General features: G+C 38.3%; 1 protein-coding gene across 2 annotated transcripts in view; it reads right to left on the bottom strand.

The window, feature by feature from the left end:
- Nucleotides 1–1,110: 1,110 nt before the first annotated feature.
- The window catches only part of LOC123774905 (neurogenin-1), a 31,683-nt gene continuing 14,580 nt past the window's right edge, over nt 1,111–18,213 (bottom strand). Inside the window, exons 3-5 of one of the 2 annotated variants that reach the window (XM_045769614.2) lie at nt 7,660–7,826; nt 2,672–2,775; nt 1,111–2,224 (exon numbers count right to left, since the gene is read on the bottom strand). In XM_045769614.2, coding sequence (XP_045625570.1) covers nt 2,090–2,224; nt 2,672–2,775; nt 7,660–7,826 — 406 coding nt within the window. In that variant the 3' untranslated portion in view covers nt 1,111–2,089. The remainder of the gene's footprint in view (nt 2,225–2,671; nt 2,776–7,659; nt 7,827–18,213) is intronic. The other variant, XM_045769622.2, reaches the window with a different exon arrangement.

Genomic DNA, 18,213 nt, shown 5'->3' with positions numbered 1-18,213 from the left:
CTCTGAGTATATATATATATATATATATATATATATATATATATATATATATATATATATATATATATATGTCGTACCTAATAGCCAGAACGCACTTCTCAGCCTACTATTCAACGCCCGATTTGCCTAATAAGCCAAGTTTTCATGAATTAATGTTTTTTCGTCTACCTAACCTACCTAACCTAACCTAACCTAGCTTTTTTTGGCTACCTAACCTAACCTTACCTATAAATATAGGTTAGGTTAGGTTAGGTAGGGTTGGTTAGGTTCGGTCATATATCTACGTTAATTTTAACTCCAATAAAAAAAAATTGACCTCATACATAGAGAAAAGGGTTGCTTTATCATTTCATAAGAAAAAAATTATAGTAAATATATTCAGGAAAACTTGACTTATTAGGCAAATCGGGCCTTGAATAGTAGGCTGAGAAGTGAGTTCTGGCTACTAGGTACGACATATATATATATATATATATATATATATATATATATATATATATATATATATATATATATATATATATATATATATATATATGTCGTACCTAATAGCCAGAACGCACTTCTCAGCCTACTATGCAAGGCCCGATTTGCCTAATAAGCCAAGTTTTCATGAATTAATATATTTTCTCTAATTTTTATCTTATGAAATGATAAAGCTACCCATTTCATTATGTATGAGGTAAATTTTTTTGTATTGGAGTTAAAATTAATGTAAATATATGACCGAACCTAACCAACCCTACCTAACCTAACCTAACCTATCTTTATAGGTTAGGTTAGGTAAGGTAGCCGAAAAAGTTAGGTTAGGTTAGGTTAGGTAGGTTAGGTAGTCGAAAAACAATTAATTCATGAAAACTTGGCTTATTAGGCAAATCGAGCCTTGCATAGTAGGCTGAGAAGTGAGTTCTGGCTACTAGGTACGACATATATATATATATATATATATATATATATATATATATATATATATATATATATATATATATATGTCGTACCTAGTATATATATATATATATATATATATATATATATATATATATATATATATATATATATATATATATATATATATATATATATATATATATATATATACACACACTGCACCCCGTCTCTACCTTGTGATGACTTCAATTGTTTCACAGTGACCACGGCCCCTCACCCTGGGATACAACCCTGCTTTAACTGTTGAAACCTTTATACTGAGAGCCCCTGAATTACAATTTCTATTTAATATTATTTAATTTGGATAATATCAATATATAAAGAAAAATAAAATAGCATGAGGGAGATATAGTACACAAGTCTGCTACACTGACATAATGGTATCTTCCCCCAGCATCAACGTCTTACAATTTAACTCAAACACTGTCTTATACCAAGTCTCGTCTTCGTGTACACTGTTGAGGAGTTATGTTTTCTAACACAGTCCATTAATGGTTTGTTTACCGGCGCTGCAACTATAGTTTCTCAACGTGGCTCGGGACACTATCTTAGTGTCACGATTTTGTTATATTTTCAGACAGAATATCCATGTCAGCATCCTCAAAATGTACCTCTAGTTTTTATCCATTCTGGTGGAGTATTTGAAATTCTATAAATAGTGCGCAAACACATTTCTTAACATATTCAAACCCATGAAGGATTCATTTTCCTAACTGAATCCTAACTTATCCTGAATCCTAATTTTCCTAACCCCTCTCAGGGGCCTCTGGAATTAATCCTCGAATCACTGGTAAGGTTACAGTAAAGGTTCCAGGAGGTCCTCCAGCGAATCCATACCATCGATACTTCACGTTCAAAACAACAGCTTCACCCTCCACATACAGGACCTTCGCTTAAGGCCACAGCGAGAACCTCTTGAAGTCCGCATATCACTGGAAGATAACAGTGAGAGGAAAGAACGAACTTACATCCACATATCTTCAAGCGCTCTTCTTTCCTGCAGAGCGTAGCACCAAAACACACTCCAGTGTCAAGATGTGCTGGAAGGTGTGGAAAAGATTGATGAGTAGACCTGGAATATATCCAGAAGAACGTGCAGACTTTGAAGGTATCCAGAGGTACGAGCAGATCTGGAAGGCGTTCAGAAGAGGAAGGAGCAGACCTGGAAGGTGGGGTCGTCCAGGGGCGAGGACTTCATGTAGGAGGCCAGGTCGGGGGGCACGCTGGTCATGCTGCCCAGCACGCTGTCACTGCCCACGCCACTGCCCGCCTTCTGCTGCAGGAGAGAAAGTAGAGTAAGAGAAGAACATGTTCTGCTCAGGGAGGTTGGTGGAGGACTTAGCGCGAGAATTTGAGGAAAGAATGTAGGAAGAGACAATAAGCTGAGTGAAAGTTGTCAGATGAACGATAGTAGTGAGAGTAGGTGTGTGAAAGTAAAGTGAGGGTAAGGGGAGTGAAAGCAGTGAGAGAAAATAGGGTACACGCAAGACGAAAAAGAAACTATGCTAAGAAAACGTCCAAACTTAAATCATCTAACATCATAAACAGAAACTTTAAAAAAGTAAATAACAAAATAAGAATTGCTTGTGAAGTCGCCGAAGTGGCAAGGCACTAACTACAACCGCCAACATGATACAGCAGAAGCATAAAAAATACACTACGGATTACGGAAGCCTCTACTAATACAAGAGATGCAACTACAGCGCAGCCTATGTATGTTTACCTGTTTCTTGAGGGAGGCGAGGCAGAAGGTGCAGACGGGGCGGCGCTCCCCAGTGCCCGTGTAGGCGTACTGGGAGTGGCGAAGACAAGGCTGGTCCACCGGTCCTGATGGTCGAGAGAGGAAAGGTATAAGATTGATGATTGATGAAGATTAAGCCACCCAAAAGGTGGCACGGGCATGAATAGCCCGTAAGTGGTGGCCCTTTTGAGCCATTACCAGTATCAAGAGCTGAATACTGGAGATCTGTGGAAGTGCGACTGCACCCTGCGTGACGGGAGATGTCTCCCGTGAAAGGTATAAATTATACCACGATACTAATAGGCAACCGGTGACGTGACGTAGACGGTGACGTCAATATGTGGTGACATCACTGTAGGCGGTGACGTCAATGTAAACAATAAATACTGCATAAAACAAAAAATGTTATGCATTTCCATATTGTATATATGAGGTGTATAATAAATGAACTGAAGACATTATTGCAGATATGCCTAATTTGGCACTAAATATATATATATATATATATATATATATATATATATATATATATATATATATATATATATATATAATAAGTTTGACTTAATCTATATCGCCTGTTGCCTCCTCGAACACCTGTAGAAGCCTCTACATGGTCAAATATTGATCTAATACATTTATGTATATATATATATATATATATATATATATATATATATATATATTTATGTATATATATATATATATATTTATGTATATATATATATATATATATAATATATATATATATTATATATATATATATATATATATATATATATATATATATATATATATATATATATATATATATATATATATTATATATATATATATATATATATATATATATATATATATATATATATATATATATTAACTTTATGACCACTTACAGGATTCGAACCCAGGCCGCCGAGGGTGTACCCATCAAGAGCACTGGTACTCTGACCACGACATCAGCGATCGCTTGTGTCGTGGTCATGTGGGAGTGGGAAGGGGTCCCATTGGTGAGCAGGGAGGGGGTACCCATGGCGAGTGGGGAAGAGAGCCCATGGGGAATGCCCTATAAACAAACCACCTGTAGATTGATTGGAGATTAAGCCACCCAAGAGGTGGCAATGGGATAAGTGTTCATGATAATGACACCAAGTGTAAACTATGTGGTATGTTAAGGTCTCACACCCTTACACATTATGTTCTTGATTGTCCGTTGATTAATGTATATAGAAACACTGAGATAAGGACTGTTCCTGAGCAAATAGCCTGGATGTGTCACAACGGAAAGGTTGATGATATTCTTGAGAAATACAAGAATATTGCACTAAGACTGTAATCTTTTGTTGAATTATCTGCATGTCTCTTGCAAATTGTCTATACAGTATACCTAGGTCATAAAAGTATTTGTGTGTACGTCTGATACCATACTACTTGTGTAAAGGAGGAAATGTATATGTTTATCTCTCAGAATGTTCGGTAATACGTTTATTGCTTGTGATGTGTGTCTATGTATGTATTAACACGATGTACTGAACGGGGTGAGAATAGCTTGAGCTACCTCATCCCTTTGTGTATATTTTACCTCAATAAACTTATTTCAATTTCAAGAGGTGGCACGGGCATGAATAGCCCGTAATGCCACCTGTAATGAAGAGAAATCCAAAAATTCCTTCATCCCGACTTGCATTACTGTACAGACATGTACTAAATATTTCGAGATCTACAAATTATATTTCAAGAAGTGCATCTGGGTGACAGAAGCAGCAAGCAACACTATATTTAACGCCATCTGTAAATCCCTTCCCGGATCCAGTAGGATCTAAAACCTGTACCAGCATGGGCAGTATGACGTCACTGTCGTCACACACTTTGTGTGTACATATGTGAAACACAACATTAGGTCTCATATTTTCGTTAGGTTCAGCCAGATAAGATCAGGTTAGGATAGGATAGGTTAAGTTGGATTAGGTCAGGTTCAGTTAGGTTAGGTTAAAGAAGGAAATGTATATGTTTATCTCTCAGAATGTTTGGTAATATGTTTATTGTTTGTGATGTGTGTCTATATATGTATTAACACGAGGTACTGAACGGGGTGAGAATAGCTTGAGCTACCGCATCCCTTTGTGTGTATTTTACCTCAATAAACTTATTTCAATTTCAGTTCAGTTAGGTTAGGTTAGGTTAAGTTAGTAGCATAGTAATGACGTAGATTGGTACATACTTTCTCAGGTCTTAGACCCTACTGGCCGGACCCCGCCAAGTAAACAAAAGCTGGTGGCGCGCGCCTCACGCCTGATAAATTACCTTACCAACACTCCCCACTTGTCATAATATTACACTCGTACACAACTATAAAGTTCCTTGATGTTATCAGTGAGCAGCTTTTGTGTGCGCAAGAGCCAAGTAAGAGTCTTCTCATATAGTCCAATGTTGAAACGTAAAACATGTTTGAAGGCAATTTTTCCTATTTGCATAATAATTAAAATGTCTTAAGCACTATGGAAAATATATACATGTCAAAAGGCTACATCAAAAATTACTTTACCATGTATGGCTGAATTATTTGTTTGTACCTTATAAATGGACTAATATCAAACAATACTTTTCATTTAGTCATCATAGGTTTGTGTAATCTATGGAGTGCGTCAAAATTTTAATGTAATGTATATTAATTATTTTCATAATTACTAGTGTGTTATTAAAAGCAGTTTTTATTACTTTTGGGTGTTATTTTCTGGATAAAAGAATTCAAACTTACGTAGCTACTGACTTCTAGGTATTCCTATGGAAAGCTATGCATTATGCCTAATATAACTATGAAAAATATTGTATGAACTATTTCAATAAGTATTAATATTTAACAAAAAATATAATAATTTTTCGTTGCTTTTGGAAAGTGGAACTGAAATTTATATAAATATAGGAATACGGCCTCAATGTATTCCTTTGCAAAACTATACATAACTGATATTTCATCATTACATATTATGACACGAGATTATGGATGCCTTAGAGCTCCTCCGCTTCCATATATCCATATATATATATATATATATATATATATATATATATATATATATATATATATATATATATATATATATATATATATATATACCTATATATATATATACCTATATATATATAGCTATCCTATAGCTATATATAGCTATATATATAGCTATATATAGCTACCTATATATATATATATATATATATATATATATATATATATATATATATATGTCGTACCTACTAGCCAGAACTCACTTCTCAGCCTACTACGCAAGGCCCGATTTGCCTAATAAGCCAAGTTTTCATGAATTAATGTTTTTTCGTCTACCTAACCTACCTAACCTAACCTAACCTACCTAACCTAACCTAACCTAGCTTTTTTTGGCTACCTAACCTAACCTTACCTATATATATAGGTTAGGTTAGGTTAGGTAGGGTTGGTTAGGTTCGGTCATATATCTACGTTAATTTTAACTCCAATAAAAAAAAATTGACCTCATACATAGTGAAAAGGGTAGCTTTATCATTTCATAAGAAAAAAATTATAGTAAATATATTAATTCAGGAAAACTTGGCTTATTAGGCAAATCGGGCCTTGAATAGTAGGCTGAGAAGTGAGTTCTGGCTACTAGGTACGACATATATATATATATATATGTCGTACCTAGTAGCCAGAACGCACTTCTCAGCCTACAATGCATGGCCCGATTTGCCTAATAAGTCAAGTTTTCATGAATTAATTGTTTTTCGACTACCTAACCTAACCTAACTTTTTCGGTTACCTAACCTAACCAAACTTTTTCGGTTACCTAACCTAACCTAACCTATAAAGATAGGTTAGGTAGGGTTGGCTAGGTTCGGTCATATATCTACGTTAATTTTAACTCCAATAAAAAAAAATTGACCTCATACATAATGAAATGAGTAGTTTTATCATTTCATAAGAAAAAAATTAGGGAAAATATATTAATTCAGGAAAACTTGGCTTATTAGGCAAATCGGGCCTTGCATAGTAGGCTGAGAAGTGCGTTCTGGCTACTAGGTACGACATATATATATATATATATATATATATATATATATATGTCGTACCTAGTAGCCAGAACGCACTTCTCAGCCTATTATGCAAGGCCCAATTTGCCTAATAAGCCAAGTTTTCATGAATTGTTTTTCGACTACCTAACCTACCTAACCTAACCTAACCTAACTTTTTCGGCTACCTAACCTAACCTAACCTATAAAGATAGGTTAGGTTAGGTTAGGTAGGGTTGGTTAGGTTCGGTCTTATATCTACGTTAATTTTAACTCCAATAAAAAAAAATTGACCTCATACATAATGAAATGGGTAGCTTTATCATTTCATAAGAAAAAATTTAGAAAATATATTAATTCAGGAAAACTTGGCTTATTAGGCAAATCGGGCCTTGCATAGTAGGCCGAGAAGTGCATTCTGGCTACTAGGTACGACATATATATATATATATATATATATATATATATATATATATATATATATATATATATATATATATATATATATTGTAACTGTAAATTTTTGTAACTAGCTCATCAAGACTGTAACTTGCATAACTAAATGCATTTTTTGGTTCAGTCCCTGAGCCTCTGTAACGCTTTCCACTACCACCCTCAGGGGGGTAGAAATAGCCTAAGCTACTCTATCCCTTTGAGATGTATTTATTGCTTATCTCAATAAACATACTTGAACTTGATCCACTACCACCGACAGGATGGGTATGGGGTGCATAATAAATGAACTAAATTAAGCTGTCTACGTTTGTTTGTTTAGACCTTGAATAACAACACTGACCACAGGGTAGGGGGGGGGGCAATTTAGCTGATTTGGCCTATGGACCAAAAATAGTTAGATCCGGCCTTGACCACATGTTAAATAGACACCTCACCTACCAGGTAAATGTTTAATAAAGTCTACTCACCTGCCAGGAGCTGGGTGCCGAGGTGGCTGATGTAGGAGGAGGCCAACCGAAGGGTCTCTATCTTGGAGAGCTTGCGGTCTGCGGGCTCGGTCGGGATGAGGGTCCGCAAGGTGCTAAAGGCGCTGTTCACGCTGAGGGGGGACGACGCCAAGTTCAGTTTGGGACTTCTGATTGGGGATGAGAAAGGAGTAACAACAGTTGGAGCAGCACCTAGCCAGAGGCCAGACTGGTACCCGTCTGTGTATATGCACCTAGGTATAGACGAGTTACTGTGTATGTGCAGCTATGTATAATGGGCCACTTTGTATAAACGGCCAGGAATAACGGGCTACTACGTGTATATACAGCTAGGTATAACGGGCCACTGGGAATACGCATCGTGAGGAAGGCTGTTTTGTTGTTTAAGATTTGCTACCTGGAACAAAAAGTTCCAAGTAGCACGGGCTATGGTGAGCCCGTAGGGGTTGCGAGGAAGGCATGTTGAGTCCCTTATCGGGGGGGGGGGGTGGCGTAAGTTATCGAGGGATATACAAGTTTCAGATTACACTGCCCAAATGTTTGACTGTTACACTGCCCAAATCCAATGACTAATATTCTTTTCCATGCCCTAAATAGTTTCGTGTTGATCTAACAGCCTCTTGGTGCTTGTAAGAGATCTCCAAGAGTTTGCTAGACTGATGAACAATAAAACAAAAGGAGCTTGAAACAAAAGGCTGGAAACCTTGAAAAAATACACGTAACCCGATTTATATGACTACAGGGTGATCAAGACTTAAATGACTTTCATAGCCGTTATTTTGTTTTGTCTTGCCTGTCTGTTAGTCTGTTACATATATTAGACAGGTACCTATCTAACTGAAGACAGACGCTCTCCGGTGCCGTGGGTTAATTCCTCAATTAGCCTCAATTGTGGAAATTTTCCTAGCCTCAATTGTGGAAATTTTCCTAGCCTCAATTGTGGAAATTTTCTTAGCCTCAATTGTGGAAATATTATGTAAAATGTTTAATATAAATTGCTCATATTATAACACCTCTCACATCAATAGTAACACTTTATGTGTATCAATTAACATATAACACAACAAATTTAGGAAACACTGTAAAAGGCACTAGGCATTCAACTGTCAATTTTGTGTAACCTATTATGTAAATTATAATTATTGACGCGGATAGTTTTCCAAATTATCTGCATCAATAATGCTATTTGGCAAATTGTTCCACTGTTTCATAATTCTACTTACAAATCAAACCTTAACAATAGTCTTTCTAAATCTAAATTGGTCCAATTTAAAAACAGCGTAACGATTTCTGCTTTAATTTAATAAGTGTCTACAGTATTTTTTATATCCTATTTGCCTTTCATGCATTTATTTATTCACTTCTACCATATCCAACTTCTTAATCTATTTCCGAAGCTTCTTCAAGCTGAGAATCACATTCATATTGTAGTATGATGACCACTACTGGTCAGCATAATCCAAGTTCTCGCTAACAATGCGTATTAGCGGGAATGACCAAACGACCAAATTGAGAGCACTTAGAAGGACTGTATATTACCGACCGCTTTCACTGTGACCATTTCTTCATTTGGGCATTACGAGAGGTAACCGGCAGAAAGTGATCAATGTGATGTGGCTCAGTGCGCCACAGCAACGCGTGGCCGGGTACAGCTAGTATAATAATAAAAATAATAATACTGATAATAAGTATTATCAGTATTTTTTTGTGATATTATTATTATCACACAAAAACACTAAACATATCTGCAGGCGATGAGTCACAATAACGTGGCTGAAGTAGTTTGACCAGACCACACACTAGAAGGTGAAGGGACGACGACGTTTCGGTCCGTCCTGGACCATTCTCAAGTCGATTGTGTCAAGTCACAATCTCAAGTCATTCTCAAGTCACAATCGACTTGAGAATGGTCCAGACGGACCGAAACGTCGTCGTCCCTTCACCTTCTAGTGTGTGGTCTGGTCAAACTAAAAACATATCTGATTGCAATGATTATATTTTTAATAACGCGGAGGAATACATTGTGGCAACATTTGCTGGAACCAGTGACCGGTAACCAGTGACCGGTAACCAGTGACTAGTAACCAGTACCTAATGACGAATGATCAGTGACCCGAACCTAGTGACCAGTACCCAATGACGTATGAGCAGTAACCAATAACCTGATGGATTAACCTAATCTTCCCTGCAGTAATGGTAATGTCAGCTAGCACCGCTTCTACATTTCAAACTACCAGTTTTTTTTTATTTGGTGTTGGAGTTAAGGCCTATCAACCTCTGGAGGCTTATTAAGGCCATCACAATAACTTACTGACCAACCAGCAAGTACTATATACTTTAGTCCTGAAAACACAGTCTAGGACTAAAGTAAAAACTCTCAGTGTATGCACGCCAAGAGATGGAGTGTATACAAATACACTGTCTCTACAAATACAACTATGCCGCCTATTGGTCTTATGCATTCCTACATTGATGTTCTGTTTTCAGGCTGATGTTCAACATTACTAAAGTTCCGTTCACAATCGGATTTACTAATTACCCATCCTTCTAAATTACTGTACTTGCAGCAACTAACTTGCAGGTCGGACGGACAAAAATGTACTGTTGCCGACAAAAGATCACGTTTTATGCTATTAATTTGGTAAATGACACGAAAATAAAATACCCCAAAACCAAACCTAAACTATCCTAGGCCTAGTGTAGGAGATATAATAAATTAGGCATAAGAATATGTATATTATGCCTAGGATTGCTTATGCAGGCCTTCGACAGGCTAGGCTAGTCTATTTAATTACTGTTCCACTTAAAATGTTATTTGCGGGGATTCCAATAGTACAAAACGTGAACTTATTGCGGTGTCCGACAGTCCATTTTTGAACGTTTACCCAAATGGTTACTAATAAGTACTATAATTTTTGGAGGGTGGGCTGATATATCTACATGGTTGGAATATCTACAGTCATTTTCTTACTTGCTTGTCTATATTAGTAGTTTGTTTGGCTTGGCATTGTCCTTAAGGCCTATCAGCCTCTGATGGGTTGGTTATTAAGACTTCCACAAGTGGTTACTAACTAACCAGGAAGTATACTTTGGTCCTGAACATAGTCCAGAACTTAAGAACTCTCAGTGTATATACACCGAGACGGGTACACCGAGAGGTGAAGTGTGTTACATAGAATTACTTTATATTTTTAATGTCATTAAGATTATTAAATAGTTGAAGATATTAAAATCTAACATTGTTTCTCTTGTATTACTTTTTATGAATAAATAACTAAACAAATACATCTGTTCTATGTTTGGATAACTAGTAAAGTATCTGTATTTATTTATTTATGCTGTCACTATACAGGGATAAGTGCACTGAAAGGTATATTCCGCTTTGCAGTGTAACACACTGAGTTTACTTTAGTCCTGTGTATGGTCCAGGACAAAAGTTCACTTGCTGGTTGGTCAGCAAGTTGTTGTTTTGGCCTTGCTGGCATTTCCGCGGTTGATGGCTTAATCTAAATATGAAAATAGGCTACACCGGGGTTACCACCACTGGTGCAATTGTGGGGGATCCGTAGGCGTGGTGAAGAGACTAAAAGGTATTCAGCGAAGACCTTGCAGATTCTCCATGAACATTCATTGAACATTTTCTTATATAAATTGCCAATATAGACTATAGAGGCTATATACACTATAGAGGCTATATACACTATAGAGACTATATACACTATAGAGGCTATATACACTATAGAGTGTTCTTTCTGTCGTAAACTCTCGTAGTCCATTGCTGCATCGTCCATGTTGAGAACACATTTTGCTCTCCTTAGTTCAGCTATAAAATTTCGCTTAATATATCTTCGTGTTTTGGCACTGAAAACTAATCTGTTTCTCTATTTATCTTATCACATTTAGCGCCTCGGTGATGTGTTTATTAATGTTTTGCCGAGCTGACGCGAGAAAGTGTTGAAATGAGATATTTTAAACACACACACACACACATGGCAAGTCGTGTCTCACAGGTTTAATAGAATTCTATGACCAAACATTAAGCAAGAAAGAGAAGGATGGGCAGACTGCATTTTCTTGGACTGTCAGAAATCGTTTGACACAGTACCCCATAAGAGACTGTTGCATAAGTTACAGAAACAAGCTGGAGTAAGTGGTAAGGTGCTCCAATGGATAAGGGAATACCTAAACAACAGGAAGCAGGAAGCAGAGGAAGCAGAGTTACTGTAACGGGTGAGACCTCAGACTGGCATGATGTCACCAGCGGGATCTCACAGGGTTCTGTACTCGGCCCTATCTTGTTTCTGATATACGGGAATGATCTTCCAGAAAGTATAGACTCATTCCTCTCAATGCTTGCTGCTGATGCTAAAATGACGAGAAGAATTAAAAACAGAGGAGGACTGCAAGAGGCTACAGGATGACCTGAACAGACCGATGGAATGGTCCATCATATGGCTACTCTACTACAGTTTAACTCGAGCAAGTGGAAAGTGATGAAGATAGGCGTAATGAGCAAGAGGCCAAACACAAGGTACCAGCTGGGAGAGGAAATCCTTCAGGAGTCAGGAAGAGAGAAAGATCAGGGGGTTAATGTCATACCAGACCTGTCCCCTGAAGTGCACATCAAAAGGATAACATCAACGGCGTATGCAAGGCTGGCAAACATAAGAACTGCCTTCAGAAACTTGTGTAACATATCATTCAGAACCTTGTATACCTCATATGTCAGACCAATACTGGAATGTGGGGCTCCAGCCTGGTGTCCACATCTAGTCAAACACAAAACGAAGTTAGAAAAGGTTCAGCGGTATGCCACCAGGCTAGTCCCCGAACTGAGAGGTATGAACTACGAGGAAAGATTGCTGGAACTGAACCTCACGACACTGGAAGACAGAAGAGTTATGGGGAGACATGATCACTACCTATAAAATTTTCAGAGGAATTGACAGGGTATATAAACTGTTTAACACGGGTGGGATGCGAACAATGGGACACAGGTGGAAACTTAGTGCCCAAATGAGCCACAGGGACGTTAGAAAGATTTTTTTTTAGTAACTAACAGATGGAATGCATTAGGCAATGATGTGGTGGAGGCAGATTCCATTTACAGTTTAAAATGTAGATGTGATAGAGCCCAGTAGACTCAGGAGTTCGTACACCAGTTGATTGACAGATGAGAGGCGGGACCAAAGAACTAAAGCTCAACCCTCGCAAGCACAACTAGGTGAGTACACACACGGATACACACTGAAACTTACTTTAAACTATAATATGGATTAAGACTAACATGGATACGTTTAAACTGACAAAAATAGGACAGAGAAGAATGAGAAGACAACATTTATAAACTTTCAAAAATATTTTGACATTAGTTCTGTATAAAAGACTAGTACACTAGCCTCGTGAGTGATTTTAGTCTGGATTCGAGCCCAGACAAGGGTAGATAGTCTTGGTGTCAATCTTAATGTGGTGAAGCAATGACTGGGTGTCAATCTTAACTGTTTGCCCCTGTTCATCCAACAGTAAATGGATACCTGCTTGTAAACCGATTGGCGGGTTGTGTTCCAGAGAAAACTATAGTAGTATAAGGTTTAACATGAGCTATGGGAAGAGTAAGCACTACGCCTGCTAACGGGTGTCAGAAGTCGTCTACACTTTTACCCACCTGTGTAAAAAAACAAGTGAAGCAGGGGGCGCTGTTAAAGAACTGAAGTGGATGAGAGTACCTAACAGACAGAAGACAGTCACAATGCGGGACGAGAAATCGGTCTGTCTGATGTACTGTAAGAAGCGAGTTCCTCAAAGATCGGTTTTAAAACACTACTATTCCTCATTTCTATTAATGACTATTTATATTATATTAACTAGGGTAGATTGTTACATGTCGATATTTGCGATATTGTTAAATGTCGATATGTGCAAGATACCAAAGGTGTCGAGACAGATGAGGAATGTAAAATACTTTAAGAAGACCTAAACAAACAGTAGAACTTGTGTGAGAAATGGCTACCGGACTTAAACACTCAGCAAGTGTAATGTGACGAAGAAAACGTGGCCAAATCACAGGAGACCTGCATCACGGGGTCAAAGAGATAAGAGGTCAATTCTGCAAGCACAAATTATAAGTACATTGGCGGGGATCTACCTTCCGGAAACATTTAAAGTAAAAAAAAAAGTGTGGGGTAGACATAACACCAAATCTCACCCAAGAATAACGTCACCAGTATACTCTAAACTAACGAGCATCATAACATCTTTCATGAGCTTCAGTTAAGGGACATTCTCAACGCTCCACATCACATACATGATACCAGGCCTTAACTATCGTCGTCGTGAAGCCTCAACCAAATAAAGGCAATGAAGGAAACTTGAAAATTTACTGAGTCTTGCAGCCAGGCTCGTCTCATAATTACACTATGAAGGAAGGTGGGAAAAAAGAGGAAATATTCACAATGAATAACAAACAACAAGAGAGCGCGGATGTAAGCTTGAGACACAGATGAGCCATAGAGATGAGAGCATGAGTGTAAGCTTGAAACACAGATGAGCTATTGGGATTTCTTTGTGATTTGAAGGACGTGGGGGGGGGGGGCGGGGTAAGGTTGTAAACACCATTACCCGCAGGCCAAAGTATACCATTTATGGGCTTATCTCTGATTTCCGTGATTTTGTCGCTTTCCATTACAAAATTACGTAAGGTGAATAATTCTCCTGACAGAGTTTACATTTAGTCAAATCTACATCAGCAGGTGGTGCAAATTACCAAAGATACTTGTAGCTGAGCATAAGCCTAACAGTGGTAACATCTAGAAGTCTGCAAACCTTATTGGATGACCCATATTCGGTTCTTCTTGCATAATAGAATAATGACAGATAGAGGAACTGGTGTGAATTTCACTTTACCTCATGTTTGCTAGATTGTGTTGCTGCTGTTCCTGGAATATTACTGCCTTCAGGCTGATCAAAGGCAATCCAAGATGGTAATAAATTCCCTCTTTATGAGCAAATGTTTTGGCTAACTCATAAGTTCTATCATGCATTTGGAAATCAACATGGGAAGGAATCCATAGGAGACAAACTCCAGCATTAAATATTTTATTATATGTGTGCCTAGCTTCAGACACAAGTCACAGTTACGCCTTGTGGAGCTTACTGCAATCAAGGATGACAAGGAATCACTTACAATTAACGTGTTGACTTTGGATTCATATACTCGTTCGAATGCAAGGATTATTACTGATTCTATTTGAAGAGTGGAGGCCCAGGAATGCAACCAGTTATTTATATGCGCTCCACACTCACAGGATTAAGATCCACCTTCCGCTGTCACAACCATGCAACTCATTTGAAGCCTTACCCTGCTTGTTTTGTTCAGAACACGATCCGCCAATCTTTTAAAACAAAGTTCCCAAATCCTGCTGGATTAACAAAGGGGAACAGTGAAAGATCACGTACCATTCCTACCCAGGGCTTGAACTCTGGTCGTTTCTCTGGTCGACGCAAGCGGATGTGCATGCTATCCTCTACACTCCACCCACGAATTTGTTTACTAAGGAAGCAAACAGTGAAATAAACTAGGTATACACTGGGGGAGAGTTAATAGGAGAAACTATTATATAAGATGAAGGAGCATCATAATAGTGCATCATAATAGAAACTATTATGATGAAGGAAGCAGAAAGTGTGGTTGCTAAGGAACTAGAATCCCATGGACAAAGAAAACGCAATATCAACAGTGAAACAGAGCGTCCCTCAGCTCCTAGCATCAACAAGCCGTCCTCACTGGTAAACTACGGGTGCACATAAACAGCTAGACACGAGATTACACATACTGGAAGCTCTAAAACCTTTCCCTATTCAATATACAATTAGTTTAATTTTTTCTCTTGAACTTTGTTTAGTAACAAATATACTTGCTGGTTTGTCAGGCACCACCCCCAGCAGGTGATATGCATCTAGCCTAATAAAACCAAAATCAGCTCGCACGCCTAATGTCAATTACATCACTAAGTCAACAGATTAGAAGTCATAAAAGGATAATAATGATTAAACAGACAAGAAGGAAGTTTGCGAGTGATGTACTCGCCTATTTGAGTTTGCGGGCGTTGAGCTCTGGCTCTTTGGTCCCGCCTCTCAACTGTCAATCAACTGGTGCACAGATTCCTGAGCCTACTGGGCTCTATCATATTTACATTTGAAACTGTGAATAGAGTCAGCCTCCACCACATCACTGCCTAATGCATTCCACCTGTTAACTACCCCGACATTGAAAAAGTTCTTTCTAACGTCCCTGTGGCTTATTTGGGTACTCAGTTTCCACCTGTGTCACCTTGTTCGCGTACCACCCGTGTTAAACAGTTCATCTTTATCTATCCTGTCAATGCGAGGTAGTTGTCTGGAGGTACCTATCAAAATACAAAAGCAAAATACATGGAAACAAAATGCAGCGTTTAGAAGCAGCGGGAGATGATGTAAAATACCAGGCAGCAGCGGAAGAATTTTACCAAACAGAAGATAAATCTTACCAGGCAACAGGTGGAAAATATTACCAGACAACAGGAGAGGAATCTTACTAGGCAACAGGAAAAGCTTCCCAGACAACAGGAGAATCTTACTAGACAACAGGTGGATAATCTTACATGACAACAGAAGAAAAATCTTACCAGACAACAGAAGAAGAATCTTTCCAGGAAACATGAGGATAATATAACCAGGCAACACGAGGAGAAAATTGCCAGGCAACATCAGGAGACCAGTATGTCAACAAAGAGCTGGAGCAGGAGTGACTCGCTCCTTGACTAGGCTGTGTTGATGAGGTCCGCAGGTAGTGCTCCGAAGGCCGCCTAGTTGCTACTTGACACAATATGTATATATAGTACGAGCAAACAGTAGGAGGTATTATAACAAACAGAAATAACCGAAAAGGGGGAAAAACACGACCTGAAGATTGGAGAGAAAATGTATGTGTTGATGCAAAAAAAAATCCACCTCAAGGAAAACATAGAAGAACTAGGAAAGGAAATTTCTCAAATAACAAAAAGGGAAGAAGCTAAAAGATAATCTGAACTAATGGATAGAATTGGAAATATAAAGAGGGGCAGAGGAAATAACGTGGTGGTCGCAGGAAGAGGAACTAAAGAAAGAAGGTAGAAGACATGCGAAAGGAAGGGGAAGGGGTTAAAGAGGAGAAGGAGATATAGATAATAATAGAAAGGGAACAAGGGGAAGAGGAGATAGCCAAATGAATACAAAAGAAGAATAAAATATAAAAATTAACAAATGTAATGCAGAAAAGATCTTAACAGAAGGTGTTAAAGAGAGAGAGTACGGTAAAACAATCAAAACCGTTGAGCTCGAGGCGGCGAAGAATATACTAGTCGTGCAGTGCACCACATTGGAATTAGGGAGAAGTTATCGAGCTTACAGTATACCAGAGCCACGAGAATGAAAATAGAGAGGCAAGAGGCACTACATATTAAGAGGTCCAGACCAGCAATCAACAACCAGCTAACACATAATTACATTCTGCCCACTTCAAGACCCAGAGCCAACGCAGACACAGACATCCAATGACCCTATTAATACCCCCCGTGATCCATTTATTCATTATTTATTCGGTCCAGCTTCTGTATTGACCCGGGGTCTTGAAGTGGGTAGTGTAACTGTGTATTAGCTGATCTAGATTTCTTGATATGCATGCAGCTTTTCACTGATGTCCAATCTTCTAGTTGTCATTGTATCTATCAATTATTTCGGTGTTGCTCGTCAAAATATTCCTGGTGATCATCTCGTTCTATGTGCGGCGATTATATGTTCCTTGATGGAGCCATGTTATTTGTGCATTGTTAAACGCCTAAAGAGAGACGTTGCTGTTTTGCCCATATACTGAGTTCGTTGGGGCTGACAATCCTCAAGTGTGCATGTGAAGCGTAAACAACGTTGGTCTCTTTCAAGTGCGTTTTTCTTGGAAAATGAAGAATACTCCCGACACCAAGAAAAATGCATTGAAAGAAACCAACGTTGTTTACGCCTTCACATGCCCACTTGGGTATAGTCAGCTCCAATGAACTCAGTATATAGGCAAAACAACAACGTCTTTCTCTAGGCGTTTAACAATGCACAAACAGTAGGGCTCCATCTGTCCAGTCCATCTGAACAGGGTTCATGATATATAATGATGAGTGATGTAACACAACAATTTGAGAGCTATTGTCGGATACGGAAGCACTAAGTGATGACATTTAGGCCACACACTGACCTGTAAGACCCACAGGCATAAAACTTTATGCTAAGGAATGTAAAAGAATATATGGAAGTGTGCCTCGACAGGGACATTGGGAGCCTAGGCATGCCAAACCCACAAGTGAGAACTTCAGGACATGAACAGGTTTTGGATAGTAAATTTCAGTGACAGCTGTTCAGTATGAAGAAAAACTCCCTAATAACACACGCTAGCATGTCTCCCTTCTGCCCTTCACCTCCATATCATGTTGCCAGTCGCCATGTGGAAACATCTTCCAAGTAATGATTAGCAAC

Source organism: Procambarus clarkii, chromosome 10 (assembly GCF_040958095.1).
Source record: "Procambarus clarkii isolate CNS0578487 chromosome 10, FALCON_Pclarkii_2.0, whole genome shotgun sequence".
NCBI lineage: Eukaryota > Metazoa > Arthropoda > Malacostraca > Decapoda > Cambaridae > Procambarus > Procambarus clarkii.
Note: the sequence above shows the minus strand (reverse complement) of the source record. Positions and strands in the feature narration are given on the sequence as shown.